We start from the raw sequence: 18,188 nt of genomic DNA on the forward strand, positions 1-18,188 counted from the left end.
AAGGCTATGATTATTCCAGTAGTCATGTATGGATGTGAGAGTTGGACTGTGAAGAAGGCTGAGCACCGAAGAATTGGTGCTTTGAACTGTGATGTTGGAGAAGACTCTTGAGAGTCCCTTGGACTGCAAGGAAATCCAACCAGTCCATTCTGAAGGAGATCAGCCCTGGGATTTCTTTGGAAGGAATGATGCTAAAGCTGAAACTCCAGTACTTTGGCCACCTCATGCGAAGAGTTGACTCATTGGAAAAGACTCTGATGCTGGGAGGGATTGGGGGCAGGAGGAGAAGGGGACGACAGAGGATGAGATGGCTGGATGGCGTCACTAACTCGATGGACGTGAGTCTGAGTGAACTCCGGGAGATGGTGATGGACAGGGAGGCCTGGCGTGCTGCGATTCATGGGGTCACAAAGAGTCGGACACGACTGAGCGACTGAACTGAACTGAACTGAAAGTGACTGAGCACACACAGCACAGCAATAATGAAATTGACAGTGCTGCCATAGATTTATACTTTCCATGTATTTCAATTATTACTCATCTGCAAAATGTATTTCATCTCACCCTGTTAGCCAACTGCCACTGGTTTACTACCATTAATATCAGTTGGATAAGATATTTATGCACACTTGTTAATGTTAAATACACTCAAGATTCTCTCTGATGTAACAAAAATGAATATACAGTGAAAATATTACATTTAATGACATTGTCTGCCTTTGGGTAAGTAAGTACTGGTGTATATCACATTTAAAAACCTGTGACCAGGCCCTAGAGTTCCTGCTGTTTAACAGCCAATAAAAATGATTGCTCTATATGCTTTAGAGGGTTGTCCTTTGGAAAAAGTGTATCAGTCTATAAAAAACCAAGATGATTGTATGTACCTTTATCATTGCTTAAGGACTAAAGTCCACAAGTTTGTAGGATCTGGTGCATTTCATTGTTGGGAGGGTCAACTATTGGTCCAAGAAGCTTCCCAAAAGCTGCTTTATCAATTGATTTAAAGAAGCACCACTTCCTCTTCTCCTGGGTTCATTCGTATGTGTAAAAGTTAGACACAGAAGAGAGCAAAAGAGGTGGAAGAAGCACACACCTGGTAAGAGGAAGTCACCGCTGAGCCCAAGTACACTACAGTCAATTCGGCTTAAGTGTCGCTTTTAGATGCTTCTTTATTTGGAGACTCAGCATGAAAGCCAGGGGTCACTTATCCCCATGAACCAAAACTGCTGAGTTTTGCACAGTTCTACCTCAAAATGCTGAGGCAGTAAATGTTATTAAAAATGCTTTTGTGAAAATTGTAGGGAACAAGGTATAAGGATGGTTGAGAAGTGCTTGCAAACGAGACTCTCAACCAGGGCTGAACATTCTTGCAAACGAGATGGTCAGTCAAAAATCCTCTGTTTGTTCCCATGGGAAAAGAACATTTCTTGCACACAAGGATGTTTCTCTGATTCCTCAAAAGGAACAGACCCAGGGACAAAACAGATCCTAAGTTGATAAAGAAGTTCCCCATAACAAAGTCTTAGCTGCAGTAAATAAGTCAAGGTAAAGGTTATCTCGCCCTGCACCTGCGCACTGTATAATCTCTGAATCATAGTTTTGGCAACTTGCCCTGTAGGTTGTTGTGCAAGAGATATAAAATAAAGCAGCTGTAAGAAGCAAGTGTTAAAATATAAAGATTCAAACCACTCTGCAGTGTTGGTGTTTCATTCCGTCGCCAGCAGAAAATCAATGCAATCTTATTTTGAAAATGAATATTTATTTTGTGGAATGGGATAGAAGAACTTAATATGACATTAAAGTAGTTTATTGCTTAATATGTTTTTGAAAGTGCACTGCAGAAAAATGTCCAGCATATGGAGCCAACAGAAACATGATTACAGAAGGTCCTTTCTTAGTACATTTAAGCTTTTTTGTTAAATATGAATTGTAATATGATATTAGGTAGTGTGTAATAAAAGTGAAATTGAATCCAGTGGAGACTGGTTACCACGGGATTTAAATCCATTCCGGGGTCAATCAATTCAGATTGTTCAGTAACAATGACAATGAAAGCAGTTCCAATTTGGGGCAGTGGAATACTTTGATATGGTCATTGGACTAATATACTTTATAATGAAAAGAACTGAATCTATAGAGTCAGAAGGCCTGGGTTTAAATGGAAGTTTAATTTCTCACTGAACAAGTCTTGTCATCAGGCTCAAAATGGAGTGTATCTGAATTATATGACTTAGGAGTGCTTCACATAACAGAATACTCAAATAATAATAGCTTAAACAGATAGATTAAAAAAAATTTTTTTATGTTATTGGGTAATACACCAGCCTTTATCTTGCTTCTTCTATCCAGGCTTCTTCTTTCTTTCCTTAGTATTCCTTCTCCATCCTTAGTATTTGGCTATTCACCCGTGGTGGCAAAGATGGCTTCTCCATTTCAGACCACCATGTCTTCAGTACAGAGAGGAAGGAGGAAAGCTCAGGAAAAGGGAGGCAAACATTTTTCTCATTTTGAAGTTTTGTGTCTCCTTTTCTTTCTACTTTTAAAATTTTGGTGAGGCTGTTGGGATCTCAGTTCCCCCACCAGGGGTTGAACCCTGGTCACAGGAGTGAGAGCCTGGAATCCTAACCGCTAGGACAGCATGGAACTCCCTGTTTTGTGTCATCTTTTGAAATAGAGAGTTCTCTTCACTAGATTTTTTTTTAATAGATTTTTTAGCTTTGAAGTGAAAGTATTAGTTGCGCAGTCATGTCCGACTCTTTATGACCCCATGGATTATAAGCTCTGTTCATGGAATTCTCCAGGCAAGAATATTGAAGTGGGTAGCCATTCCCTTTTCTAGGGGATCTTCCCAACCCAGGGATTGAACCCAGGTCTCCCACATTGCAGGTGGATTCTTCCATCTGAGCCACAGCCTTAACTGACTTATTAATGTCAAGCAAATAGTAACAAGATTACCGGGACACGTTACTTTGCTAACAAAGGTCCGTCTAGTCAAGGCTATGGTTTTTCCAGTGGTCATGTATGGATGTGATAGTTGGACTGTAAAGAAAGGTGAGCACCAAAGAATTGATGTTTTTGAACATCAGTTGGAGAAGAACATCAATTGGTGTTGGAGAAGACTCTTGAGAGTCCCTTGGACTGTAAGGAGATGCAGCCAGTCCATCCTAAAGGAAATCAGTCCTGAATATTCACTGAAAGAACTGATGTTGAAGCTGAAACTCCAATACTTTGGCCACCTAATGCCAAGAACTGACTCATTGGAAGAGACCCTGATGCTGGGAAAGATTGAAGGTGGGAAGAGAAGGGGATGACAGAGGATGAGATGGTTGGATGGCATCACGAACTCAATGAACATGAGTTTGAGTAAATGCCGGGAGTTGGTGATGGACATGGAGGCCTGGTGTGCTGCGGTCCAGGGGTCGAAAAGAGTCAGACACGACTGAGCGACTGAACTGAACTACAGGGACTGATTTAGACCAATCATAGTTCATAACTCTATGATTGGAATATGGACTTACTCTGAGTTCAAGAGATTTTCAACTGAATAAATATCAAAATCTAGTCAGTAGGAAGATGATGAGGCAGAAGGAATGGATGTAAGGTAAATATAAATCATTGTCTGCAACAATATCATCTATGGTATAACTAGACCATGCACTTTAGTTTTCCTGGGACAAGCCCAGTTTAGACATATTGTTCTTGCATAATTACTCACAATGTACTCTGGAGCAAGCTCTTTGAGTGGAGAATGTGGAAGTACTAAGAGGCTGACAGTATCTTAAGGCTTCAGCTCCAAAATGGCTCTGTGATATTGACTCATGTTCTATTGGTCAAAGTAAGTCATATGTGACCGAGAGCCAAGTTGATGAGGCAGATAGAGGTCCTCCACTTGGAAAACTCTGTGAAGTCAAGTGTCAGAGGGTCTATATAGTCCCAGCAGAGGACAGATTCATTTCTATTTTCACACAAGCTTAAAAATCAAATGTGGGTTTTGGCATGAATATCTTACTGTCAATATTAGCTATTTAAGTTCCAGTAAGGGAGGTAAGCAGAGAAGGAAATGGCAACCCACTCCAGTGTTCTTGCCTGGAGAATCCCAGGGACGGGGGAGCCTGGTGGGCTGCCGTCTATGGGGTCACACAGAATCAGACATGACTGAAGCAACTTAGCAGCAGCAGCAAGGGAGGTAAGAGTGGGTTTTGCTGGTGGCTCAGTGGTAAAGAATCTGCCTGCCAGTGCAGGAGATGCAGCTCAGTCCCTGGGTCTGGAGAATTCCCTGGAGAAGGAAATGGCAACCCACTTCAGGATTCTAGTCTGGGAAATTCCACGGACAGAGGAGCCTGGTGAGCTACAGTCCATGGGGTTGCAAATGAGTTGGACATGACTGAAGCAACTGAACAACAGTAAAGGAAATAGAGTAGGTGGGTGTCTCCAATATGAGATGAGTAAATGAAATTAGTGTTTCACTGAATAATTGGATATCTAAACAGCCCTTTTAAAAGCTACAAAGGCTATTATTTATTATTGAACTTCAGGATAGAGTTGTATGATTTTTCAGACACACACTCTAGTGAGTACAACCTGATCAATAAAATAAATCAAGAAGTGAAACGGATGTTTGCAGTTTAGTTTTAATGATTGTTGGTTTTGATGAATTGTTTTCCTTGCTCTTTCATTTTTAGAATAATTATTTTAGGCTATAAGAAACCTTTGGAAAGAGAGGATCTTTTTGAACTTAATGAAAGCGATTCCTCCTATATTGTGTGTCCCATCTTTGAGAAACAGTGGAGGAAGGAAGTTTTAAGGACTCAAGAGAGGCAAAAAGTAAAGGTAACTATCAAATCCTTAGTACTTAACTGCATAACTTGTTCCAAATATGAGATATTATTATTAATATAGAAATCCCTTAAATATGTTAAATAACATGTCATTTCCCTAACAATACTAGCTGTTATTAAAGCTAATTTCTGTCATCAAATTATTCAGCATCTCTTTAAAGCTCAGGAGCAAGTGTTTTAGATGTATATAATTTGGGGCTTCTCACCAGTATCCTTCCTCATCCATTGTAGCAAAGATAGTGTCTGTATCTCAGAGCATCATATCTATTGGTCAAAGTAAGTCATGTAGTGGCCAAGGCCAGGACTTATGGGGGCAAGAGTAGGTTCTTCATATGTGGTGTCATGCACATACACTAGACTTCCCAAAAAGAAAATATAATTTGAAGATAAAAACTGTATTAGTGAAACAGTTTCAAAACTCACGACAGTGATAAAAAAAAATGGTTTGTTTTTCTGTTTATGCCACATGGTATGAATAACACCAAGTGGTTTGGCACCATTCTATACCAATAACAGGGACCTTGTTTTCAAGTTTAATTGAACTTAGTCCTTTCATGTTGCTTTTTTAATCTTTGGAGTACATTACTAATTTTATGATTATATATATTTTATGGATTAGTTCTGTTCTCTTTTCTCATTGTTTTTGCTTTCTTTAATTATGTAGTCATCTTTTCATAAAGAGGCACACACCAGGAAGCCATCTCTACTCCGGGCATTGTGGAACACTTTTAAGTTTGTCCTCATTAAGGTTGCTTTATTCAAAGTATTGGCTGATGTTTTGTCCTTCACTAGCCCACTCATAATGAAGTAAGTTGAACTTGTTTTTTTTTTTTTCCTTTCCCACAAGTACCTGATAAGGAAGTTTACTGTTTCACTTTAAAAATGTACTAAAAAAGAGTGGAGTGAGTTCATAGTACAGATTTTATTTAGGATACAGGCATTCTATTAAGTTTGCTTGTGATATGAATGTGAATTATGATAATATAGTAATTATTGAAACAACCGTGTATTAAGCACTATTCTAAAATCTTTATATTAATTATCTAATCTAATCTTTACAGCAATCCTACAATGTAGGAAGTGATATTGTACTCAATAGCACAATGTAGAAACAAAGAAATCTCTGTAATTTGCCTAAGACCACACAACTAGAAAATACAAGAGTTGCAACACGAATCTAGGAAATCTGGCTTGAGTTTATATGTTTAGGAAATGAAATGACACATGCCTTTACTATTTTTCTTTGCTGTGACTTTTTGGAATAGAACTTTATCAGCCAAGGTAATGCTATATAAATATATACATGCATGTATTTATGTGTGGGCTTCCTTAGTGGCTCAACTGGTAAAGAATCCACCTGCAATAGAGGAGACCTAAGTTCAATCCCTGGGTTGGGAAGATCTCTTGGAGAAGGGAATGGCTACCCACTCTAGTATTGTGGCCTGGAGAATTCTATAGACTTTGTAGTCCATGGGGTTGCAAAGAGTTGGACACAACTGAGTGACTTTTTGGAATTGAACTTTATCAGCCAAGCAAATAATAATACATAATAATGCATGTATTTATGTGTAAATATAGAGAAAATATTTAAGTAATTTCTATTTCTAATAGTGTCTATATGCAAGGATTCATGAGCAGACAGTAAAATTGAGTCTTTGATTATATGTCCCCTTGATTATATGCATCCAAGGGTGTAAGGAAAGATTTTTTTATTAACCAATTATTATAAATTTTTTGTTTTAAATGTTTTCAATTTGGAGTTTTTAAGAACAATTTAATTCATGAAAATAAAATCAATTCTGAGTTGCCAGATCCCATATCACATCCAGGCACATATTTAGCCCATATTTATTAAGCACCTGCTATATGCCAAACGACTTCCCTGGTGGCTCAGACGGTAAAGCGTCTGTCTACGATGAGGGAGACCCAGGTTCAATCCCTGGGTTGGGAAGATCCATTGGAGAAGGAAATGGCAGTCCACTCCAGTACTATTGCCTGGAAAATCCCATGAACAGAGGAACCTGGTAGGCTATAGTCCATGGGGTCGCAAAGAGTCGGACATGACTGAGCAACTTCACGTTCACGTTATATGCCAAACTGTTCTAAGTAGACCATGGGAATTGAGCAAAAATCAAAAAGTCCCTGCTCTGATGACACCTAGAAGGGAGAGATAAACAATAAATGAATAAGTATAATCTTTATTAAGAGGTAATTACTGCTAAGGAAAACAGTACGGTGAGGTAGTGGGGCAGAGCACACTGGTGTGAGGGACTAGAAGTTGCTGTTTTCTGTGAGGTGGTTAGGGAAGACATTGGTTATAATGGTGAAACTTGAACACAGTTCTGAAGGAAGTTAGGGAGGAAGCCAAGATATATCTGTTGCAAATAGGAGGAACAAAGAGGGCTCAAGGTATGAGACAGCAGCATGCTTGGTATTTTTGAAGACTCATAGGAGGCAAGTGAGTGGAGCAGGGAAGCTGAGAGGAAAAGTGGTAAGATTGAGGTCAGATATATACACTACCATGTGTAACACAGACAGCTTGTGTGAAGCCGCTGTATAACACAGGGAGCTCGGCTTAGTGCTCTGTGATGAGCTAGAGGGATAGGTTTGGGGGCTGGGAGGGAGGCTCAAGAGGGAGGTTAATAAATGTATACTTATAGCTGATTTGTGATGTTGAAAAGCATAAACTAACACAACATTGTAAAGCAAGTATATTCCAATCAAAAAAAAATAAAGACATTGTGGGGGCAGGGAGAAAAAAAAGATTGAGGTCAGAGAGTTTGGGCAGCTGAAAAGATTTTGAAGGGCCTTACAGAATATGAGTGGGGTTTCCCCAGTGTTTCAGCAGTAAAGAATCTGTCTGCAATACAGGAGATGCAGGAGACTCAGGTTCGATTCCTGGGTCAAGAAGATCCCCTGAAATAGGAATTGGCAACCCACTCCAGTATACTTGCCTGGAGAATTCCATAGACAGAGGAGCCTGGCAGGCTGCAGTCCATGGGGTTGCAAAGAGCTAGACACAACTGAGCAATTCAGCACACATGCAGAGAATGTGATGATACAGGCTTTCATTTCATGTTAGAAAGGAAACCTTTGAAAGATTTTGAGCATAAAATTATATCACTAGACTGCAGTTTCATAGGAATCACTCTAGTAGCTATCTAGAAAATGAAGTAAAGAGGAGCAAGAGTAGAAGAAGCAGCAGCTATTAGCCAACTATGGTAATCCAGGAAAAAGTCAATGGCAGCTTCAAGACTGTGGCAAGGAAGGTGATAGTGGTCAGATTCTGGCTTTATTTTAAAAGTAGAGTCAACATTATACCTTGATAGTTGAATGTAGGTTGAGAGAAGAAAAAAGGAGTCATGATGCCTTCAGAGTTTTTGTTTGTCACAAGATGAATGAATTACCATTTACTGACATACAGAAGGCTCAGGAAAGAGTAAGGAGTGCAATTTGCTAAATTTGAAATATGCATTAGATTTTCTGCAGAATTAAATTAACAGACCTGACTGCCGTCCTTTGGAAAGACTGTTTATATGGCTGGCCTCAGGCTGGCAGTTAGAACTTGAATTTCAGGAGGTTTCCCACTTACCCTAGCTGATAAAAGTGGTTCAATATGACCAGACTGTTTTATACATGATGTTTTATACATGATCCATGCTGAATTCCTCCTTTTTTTCTGACAGTTTGGAATTTTAGCCTGTGTTAGAAAGAGGGTACCCTGGATGCTGAGTCTTTAAGGGGCTTCCTTGTTGTTGTTCAGTCACTAAGTCATGTCCGAATCTTTGCAACCCCATCAACTGCAGTGTGCAAGTCTTCCTTGTCTTTCACTGTCTCCCGGAATTTGCTCAGACTTGGTGATGCCATCCAACCACCTCATCTTCTCTCACCCACTTCTCGCCCTGCCCTCAATCCTTCCCAGCATCTGGGTCTTTTCCAATGAGGTGGCTTTAAGGGAGTGACCACACCATCATGGATATCTGGGTCATTAAGACTTTTTTTTTGTAGAGTTCTGTGTATTCTTGCCACCTCTTCTTAATATCTTCTGCTTCTGTTAGGTCCACAATTTCTGTCCTTTATTGTGCCTGTCTTTGCATGAAATGTTCCCTTGGTATCTCCAGTTTTCCTGAAGAGATCTTTAGCCTTTCTCATTCCTATTGTTTTCCTCTATTTCTTTGCACTGTTCACTTAAGAAGGCTTTCTTATCTCTCCATGCTATTCTCTGGGACTCCGTGTTCAGGGGGATATATCTTTCCTTTTCTCCTTTGCCTTTTGCTTCTCTTCTTTTCTCAGATATTTGTAAGGCCTCTTCATACAACCACTTCGCTTTCTGGAATTTCTTTGTCTTTGGAATGGTTTTGGTCATCGCCTCCTGTACAATATTGATGAGATTACCGTATGAAAACTAGAAAATACCTTTCTACCCAGAAGCCTGAGAAGCTAAGTGCTGACTGCATGTGAGTGTGTGCTCAGTCACTCAGTCGTGTCCAATTCTTTTGTGACCCCATGGATTGTAGCCTGTCAGGCTCCTCTGTGAATAGGATTTGCCAGGCAAGAATACTGGAGTGGGTTGCCATTTCCTCCTAGAATAGAACTCAGGTCTCCTGCATCTGGCCTTATTTATATAAAGCTTGAGTAAAAATAAAGGGAGGAAGGATGCAAAATTAGACAAGTGGATAAAAAAAGCAGGCAAGAAAGTGTGTGTGTATGTGTGTGTGTGTGTGTGTAACATTTTGACAGTACTTAGTTCACACATGTATTTTATTACTTTGGATGTTTAACACTTCTTCCCTTTTCTCGATTTATATATGACCTTCAGGCAAATGATCCTTTTCTGTGAACAACGCCCAGATTTTGGCTGGAGTGGTTATGGCTATGCTTTGGCGCTTTTTGTTGTAGTCTTTTTGCAAACCCTGATCCTTCAGCAATACCAGCGTTTTAAAATGCTCACTTCAGCAAAAATTAAGACAGCTGTAATTGGACTGATCTACAAAAAGGTAAAAGATTTTAAAAATTCCAAGTTTCTAAGTGGACTGTGTCCAATATGTGCTTTAAAATAAGGGATCCGAAAAAACAGAAGTAGTATTTAAAAATTTCTAGCATGCTCTTTGAATATATATTTATTTTGCTGAAAAATAACTTTGACTCATCAATATTGGTTACATCAATTTCTTTACAGGGTCCTCTCTCTATATTTCCTGAAGCTTCTAGTCAACCCTAATGCCTGAAACTAAATGATGTTCTTTGTCCACTCTTCATGTCACTTAACTCCTCCTCAGAAAATGAATGGAATTGACTATTTCATGATTGTCTGTATTTATGTATCAATAAATTAATTTCCATGGTCATTTTCCTGCTACATAATACCTTTTACTTCTTCCTCTGCTCACTCTACTTTTTCATGAAACAAAGCCATACTTCTCTACAGAGCTGTTATCTATTTATCTTTGAGTCTAAGCCCCTCCTACCGACCCCAAAAGCTGGTTGACCCTTATACCTAGCATAACTCTAAAGTTTAATTTGTCCTTTCTTGAAAATGCAGTTTTAAATATCACCTCTTTATCATTCAGAGCCTATTTACATCATAATTATAAACAATTAAAAACTTTCCTCCCTTCTGTTGTTATTACTGAGTTATTCAGTCAAAAATGTATTTTGCCTTCTTATTCTGTAGTCTTCTGTCAATCTGTCAGACACGACTGAGCAACTGAACTGAACTGAACTGTCAATCTGTGCTCTTCAGATTTGGAATAGGAACTTAACTTACCTATTGTCCCTTTATCATCTAAGACAGTGGCTTTCACATATTTTTATAAAAGTTGGAAGACTGAGTAAATGAATAAATGAGCCATTACCTTCAAAACTAGGGAACTATTAAGCATACATAATAAATGTGTGAAACTATCAACAAATGCAGATGTTTTAAGAAATCAGATGAGCAGGAAATCTACAATATTTGAAGGCAGTTAAGGAAGGTTTCACATAAAAAGGAGCCTTGAAATAATCTTTGGGAAAACTGTAGGATTTGTTGACCTGGATATGAAGTGTCACAGATCATTTGGCCATATTAGGCCAAAATGGAGGCAGCAAGTGATTTTAGAGATTCTAGAATGATCCAAGCCCAAATGAGCCAGAATATAACTGAACTTGCAGTAAACCTAGCTCTGTGTGAAACTGAAAGTGTTAATTGCTCAGTTGGGTTCAACTCTTTGCGACCCCTTGGACTGTAGCCTGCCAGGCTCCTCTGTCCATGGAATTTTCCAGGCAAAAATACTGGAGTGTGTTGCCATTTCCTTCTCCAGTGGATCTTTAAGACCTAGGCATTGAACCTGGGTCTTCCGCATTGCAGGCAGAGTCTTTACCATTTGAGCCACAAGGGAAGTCCTGTATAATTAGCTCTGTGTAACAGTGCTTTATTGACTATGCCAAAGCCTTTGACTGTGTGGATCACAATAAACTGGAAAATTCTGAAAGAGATGGGAATACCAGACCACCTGACCTGCCTCTTGAGGAACCTGTATGCAGGTCAGGAAGCAACAGTTAGAACTGGCCATGGAACAACAGACTGGTTCCAAATAGGAAAAGGAGTACATCAAGGCTGTATGTTGTCACCCTGCTTATTTAACTTATATGCAGAGTACATGATGAGAAACATTGGGCTGGAAGAAGCACAAGCTGGAGTCAAGATTGCTGGGAGAAATATCAATAACCTCAGATATGCAGATGACACCACCCTTATGGCAGAAAGTGAAGAAGAACTAAAAAGCCTCCTGATGAAAGTGAAAGAGGAGAGTGAAAAAGTTGGCTTAAAGCTCAACATTCAGAAAACAAAGATCATGGCATCTGGTCCTATCACTTCATGGGAAATAGATGGAGAAACAGTGGAAACAGTGGCTCACTTTATTTTGGGGGGCTCCAAAATCACTGCAGATGGTGATTGCAGCCATGAAATTAAAAGATGCTTACTGCTTGGAAGAAAAGTTATGACCAACCTAGATAGCATATTAAAAAGCAGAGACATTGCTTTGCCAACAAAAGGTCCAGCTAGTCAAGGCTATGGTTTTTCCTGTGGTCATGTATGGATGTGAGAGTTGGACTGTGAAGAAAGCTGAGTGCCGAAGAATTGGTGCTTTGAACTGTGGTGTTGGAGAAGACTCTTGAGAGTCCCTGGAACTGCAAGGAGATCCAACCAGTCTATCTAAAGGAGACCAGTCCTGGGTGTTCATTGGAGGGACTGATGTTGAAGCTGAAACTCCAATACTTTGGCCACCTCATGCGAAGAGTTGACTCATTGGAAAAGACCCTGATGCTGGGAGGGATTGGTGGCAGGGAGAAGAAGGGGACGACAGAGGATGAGATGGCTGGATGGCATCACTAACTTGATGGACATGAGTTTGAGCAAACTCCGGGAGTTGGTGATGGACAGGGAGGCCTGGTGTGCTGCAATTCATGGGGTCGCAGAGTCAGACACGACTGAGCGACTGAACTGAACTGAACTGAACACACCCCAGAAACAGGGTCAGAGAGGCTGTTTGTAATTCTACAGGTTGTAACTTATGAGAAATACAAATATAGAGAAAAGATATGAAATACAAATATTAAAGAATCTAGGAATCAGTTTAAATGCTAACATCTGTTTCACATATATGGCCTAAATGGAACAGGTCTTCACTCATTGATTAAAGCCTTGGAGTTTGGATATAGGATTTGAATGGATTTCTTTGGAAGGAATGATGCTAAAGCTGAAACTCCAGTACTTTGGCCACCTCATGCGAAGAGTTGACTCATTGGAAAAGACTTTGATGCTGGGAGGGATTGGGGGCAGGAGGAGAAGGGGACGACAGAGGATGAGATGGGTGGATGGCATCATTGACTCAATGGACGCGAATCTGAGTGAACTCTGGGAGTTGGTGATAGACAGGGAGGCTTGGCGTGCTGCAATTCATGGGGTCACAAAGAGTCGGACACAACTGAGCGACTGAACTGAATTGAACTGAACAAGTATAAAAGAATAGATAGCAGTAGAAATTGAAGCAAACCATCAGAAATAAAAAGGAAAGTCAAGTGTTGTGGGTGAGTACATTACAACAAGAGCAAGGAGACCCTGGAGACGATGTAAGAGGGAAGAGCATCTTCAGAAGTGAGACTATATGGGTCCTTAGAGATTGTTTAACAACAGAGAGCATTCGAAGATCAGAGGGGTTCAGTGGGTCCTGCAGTGTGGATTAAAATGTAATTCTTAGTCCATCAGACAAGCAGCAGAAGACATTAGTGACCTGTAGTGTTCAGATGGCCTGGGTAGCCTATTGCAGTGATACTAATATAAGGCAGTCTTTCTTGTGAATCTCTTATCCTATATCTGCTTTCCAAAGGGACTGATTGGGGTTATTAGATCTCTTGTCTCCTTTACAGATTTTAGGATTCTGATGTTTATCATGTTTCAATAGCCTCAGCTCTCATTGATGACTAGATAACTCATATTCATCTGACATTGGCTCTCCTTCATCAGGAATTCATTACTAGACTTGAGTCAAGCTATTTTCACATCCTTTTCCTGGTGAGGAGGGGAGGTGTTAGAAAGCTCTTTTTCTCTACCCATCCGCATGACTGTTGCTACTCTAGTGAAGTTCAAGGGACTTCATTTTTAAGGTTTGTGGGGAAGAACACGGACATCTTTCTACTTGACCACTTCATGAGTCTTTGGGTCTCAAAACTCAGTTTTGTTATCCCTTCGCTCCCAATTACAGGCTCCATGAGAGTTTTTGAGGACTAAGAACAAGATATGTTTCAAAAGCAGCATCAGTTAGTCCTAGGCTTAATGTGGGCAGCCTGTGGGCATTTTGTCAAATGCCATCCAGTAGAAGTTTTTGCGATTTTTAAATTCTATATCCTCATTGTGCAGTATGGTAGCTACTAATCACATATGACTGTTGAAACTGAAAACCTGGCAAGTAAGAGCAAGGAAGTAAATTTTTAATTTCAATTAAATTTAATATCCATATCTAGACTGTCTACATTTGTGCCTAAAGGATATTCTTTCCTTAATTGTGGGAAGAATATAGTATAAAGAAAATTGATAAAATTCATTTTCCATTCTTTAAAATAGAGATACTAAAATGTGATCAGAAAGAGAAGAGAGAATCCTGGCATACTTTTTTGCATCCAAAAGAGCTGAAGAAAATGAATTCTCATAGATTTATGAGGATTCACCTTTACATACACCATGACTCACTAGAAGTATGGTAACCACTGAGAATCCCTGGGATAAAAATGTTTAGGGCTCTTCCAGCACTAAATTATATAATGTCTATGACTCAGAGCTAGGGTGGTCAGGAAAAATAGTTCAAGAAATAAATATATGAACCAGGGCTGTGGCCAAAAAAAATTCAGCAAAGAACAAATATATGAGGGAGAACATGAAATTGCAAAGCAAATTTCATAATCATATGACAAAATGAACCATTACTGAATTGAGGTCAGTAATAAACAAGATATTCCCAACCTGTAAAAAGGATTCTTGAGGCTGGGAGCCATATATGCTTTATCTGGGTCTTTCTATGGCTTCCCTGGTGGCTCAGATGGTAAAGAATCTGCCTGCAATGCAGGAGACACAATAGGCTCAGGTTCAGTCCCTGGGTCAGGAAGATCTCCTGGAGAAGGAAATGGTTACCCAATCCAGTATTCTTGCCCAGATAATTCCATGGACAGAGGAGCCTGGCGGGCTATGGTCCATGTTTTCACAAAGAATCGAATACGACTGAGCAACTAACACTTTTTTTTAGAGCAAATGCAATCAATGACATGAATGAAGTTTCAAAAATTAAGGAGTCACAAGGTTGTGTTAGCAGTCTTCCTGAGTGGGACCCCAACAAGGGTCCTTCTGCCTAGTGCCCTTCGAGCATCTGAGTTCTGGTCAGAAGCGAAGGAAGGTTTTATTCTTTGATCAGATAATGAAGAGGTGTCGGCCTGTTCTCTTGAGTACCCACTCCTCCAATAGGCAATAGGTAAGGCTGCTTTATAGGGATCTCTCAAAATGAGGTTCTTGTGGAATTGGAGCAGGGGCAGCTGGGCTGCTTAGGCTCCAGATGGCAGTTCCTGGAGCAGCGTCTCTGCATGTGGCCTGCAGCTACCATCTTGGATTTTGTGTCACGCACGGCTTCTGAACGTGGACGCCCAGCTGAGGTGTAGGCCCGGCCGTTTCATTTCACAGGAGGAAGCCTGGTCTGAAGGGCCAGATACAAGGCTCTGCACATGGTCTCCCTGTGAGCAAATGAGAATAGACTAAGTGCTAGGGAAAAGGGGATTAAAAAAACAACAACAACAAGATAAGACTTTATTTTATTACCCAGTTCCCTGAGAATTGTTAATGGCCTTTGCTAGTTACGGTTGTGCTTTGTGTGTTTTCCTAAAGGAGGGCATTTATTTGATTCCTTGGGTAATTTGATTATTTTAAACTACCCAGTCTTTTAGTTTTTACATAAGTCAGTTTATGTTTGCCTTCTAGAAAAGTAGGATAAAGTGTTTGTATTTGTTTATAATAGTCAGTTGGAGGTGGATGCTATTAGAGATCAATGGATCTCACTTAAAAAAATGCTGTAGTCTTAATGAAATGAGAATAACTGTTCTTGGATTTCCATTGTTTTTCTTGGCCACATTAAATGGTCAGTTACTTATTAGGGGAGATGAAAAAGCTGCCTTTGGAGGAGACATGGCTAGAAGCTTAACTATCGTAGTGTATTTTTTCCTTTTTTATTTCCTCTTATGGGAGCAGTATTTATTCTGTCGTATCATCAGCACCATACCTTGGAAGGCAGTAGCAGAAAATTAAAGGATTCAGCATTGCATCAAGCTTAGGAGGATCCTGACCCCTTTTGATCCTCCCAGGGTTGTGACTTTCCTCTGCTGGCCCCATAGACTGCCATATGCCCTGTGCCCATGGGTTTTAAGCTAGGGAATGTTAGAAGTGTCCCACTGAAGGCCCTGCCTACTCATTTTCCAGAGGGGCTTTTTCTCTGGACTTTGTATTAGTCATTTATTGAGTGAAGAGAACTTGAGTGTCCCCTGTATCCTATTTGTCGTTGTTAGATCTAGCTCTCAATCCTGTCTCTCTTTAAATCAGTGTGGTAGGAGTTCCTTAAAACTTTTGGCATATGGTGGGACTTTCACCTAATTTGTGGTATAAATATCAATTTCCTGCTTATTTTACAGTTGTTTATGCATTTTTCCTGGGCTTTCTGGGCTTCCCTTGTGGTTCAGCAGGTAAAGAATCTGCCTGCAATGTGGGAGACCTGGGTTCAATCCCCAGATTGGAAAGGCCCCTGGGGAAGGACATGGCAACCCACTCCAGTACTCTTGCCTGGGGAATTTCATGGAGAGAGGAGCAGGACAGGCTGCAGTCCATGAAATCGCAAAGAATTGGAGACGACTCTGCAACTAACTTTCACTTTCACTTTCATGCATTTTTCTGGGAATTTTAAATGAGTGGGAAATTAAATAAATGAATTTCTAATATTAGCCTTACTAAGAAATTACCAGTAATTAACCTTAAGTATTCAGTTCAGTTCAGTCGCTCAGTCATGTCCAACTCTTTGCAACCCCATGAATCGCAGCACGCCAGGCCTCCCTGTCCATCACCAACTCTCGGAGTTCACTCAGACTCACATCCATCGAGTCAGTGATGCCTTAAGTATATTGAATTCAATATACAAATATAAAATGACATATACAGAGGGAAAGGGAGAATTAGGCCTTGGAAGAACAGAGAAGATGTATTTCCATCTTCTAATGAAGGCTTTTCAATACTCTTACCTCTGTAAATACCCTTGGCCCTTCTTGGCTACTGTTACACTAGTGTGTGTGTGTTAGTCCCTCAGTTGTGTCCAACTCTTTGTGACTCCGTGGGCTGCTGCTGGCCAGGCTCCTCTATCCATGGAATTCTCAAGGCAAGAATACTGGAGTGGGTAGCCATTTCCTTCCCCAGGGGATCTTCCCAACCCAGGGATTGAACCCCGGTCTCCTGCACTGCAGACAGATTCTTTACTATCCGAGTCCTCAGAAGCCCTTACAATCAGCCTGTGTGTAGGGGGGAAGTGGACTCCACTACTAGACTGTAATCTCTTTAAGACTGAAACTATATCATTAAAGAAACAACTTTCATTAGATTTTCATTGATTCACCTGTGTACTCTGTATTGATAAACTTTAGATGATTTAGTAGGGGTGCCGATGAATAGAAAGGAAGCTCGGTGCTAGAAATCTTTTTAGTTTTAGTTAAAAGTTATCATTGTTTGACTGTAAAGATCCTGCATGATCTACAGAGCTGTAAGTATTCTGCTCCTCTTTTCCCAGGCCCTGCTTCTATCTAATGTTTCTAGAAAACAGTTTTCTACTGGGGAAATTATTAACCTGATGGTAACAGATGCCCAGCAGCTCATGGACTTGATGACAAACATCAATCTTCTTTGGTCAGCTCCTTTTCAAATCCTGATGGCCGTATCACTCCTTTGGCAAGAGCTGGGTCCAGCAGTGTTAGCAGGGGTGGCAGTCCTTGTGTTTGTTATACCAGTGAATGCTTTAGTTGCAAATAGAATGAAAACGCTGAAGGTAAGAAAATGATTGCCTCATGTTACCTGTGTCAAACAGAAGCTGAGTTTCCAGGCTTGATAATAAACACCTAGCTAATTCTCTAAATACGGAAAATAGAGGCTTAAAATGGATATAATACAAATTAATCATTCATTTATTGAACCAGTATTGATTGAGCATCTATCCTGTCAGTCACTGTGAAAGGCACACGAAGTATAGCAGTGAAGAGAACTGACAAATTCCATTGGATTATTGGGGGAGAAAGGCAACAAACAAGTAAAGAAATAGGTAGATAGCATAATGCCTGGTGTTAATTTGTGTATAAAGAGACATAATTAGGATAAAGTGATAGAGTAACAAAAAATTTCATTTCACAAACAAGGTCTGGAACATCCTCAGGAAAGATATGATGTATCAGCTGAGTAAGGCAGCAATCCATGTGGATGTCTGAGAATAAAGATATCAAGCAAATGGAATGGTGTGTGCACAGCCTAGAGGTCGGGGTATGCTTGATCTGCCTTAAGAAGTGGCAAGAAGGCTAGTGAGCTAAAGTGAGCGAGGTGTGGCTGCGTGCAGCCAGGGGACAGTAAATGCTTAACTGAATTCAGTTTAATATTCTTCCTCTACATTCAGTCAGTCATCTTACTATCAATATATTTTTGACATCTGCTATTTCCAAGACAGTGTGTACTATGCTGTACTGTAGGAATGGGGCAACAGGACTAAGACAGTTCACTTCTCCAAAGGAGACCACACTGTAATGGGA

At 40.2% G+C, this 18,188-nt stretch overlaps 1 protein-coding gene across 1 annotated transcript in view; it reads left to right on the forward strand.

Moving 5' to 3' along the window:
* The window catches only part of LOC120882101 (multidrug resistance-associated protein 1-like), a 95,940-nt gene that overhangs the window by 12,828 nt on the left and 64,924 nt on the right, over positions 1 to 18,188 (forward strand). Inside the window, exons 4-7 of the mRNA XM_040265908.1 lie at positions 4,683 to 4,830; positions 5,503 to 5,645; positions 9,658 to 9,835; positions 17,186 to 17,440. Of these exons, the coding sequence (XP_040121842.1) occupies positions 4,683 to 4,830; positions 5,503 to 5,645; positions 9,658 to 9,835; positions 17,186 to 17,440 (724 nt within the window). The remainder of the gene's footprint in view (positions 1 to 4,682; positions 4,831 to 5,502; positions 5,646 to 9,657; positions 9,836 to 17,185; positions 17,441 to 18,188) is intronic.

This window comes from Oryx dammah, unplaced genomic scaffold (genome assembly GCF_014754425.2).
Source record: "Oryx dammah isolate SB20612 unplaced genomic scaffold, SCBI_Odam_1.1 HiC_scaffold_2, whole genome shotgun sequence".
NCBI classification, from domain to species: Eukaryota; Metazoa; Chordata; class Mammalia; order Artiodactyla; family Bovidae; genus Oryx; species Oryx dammah.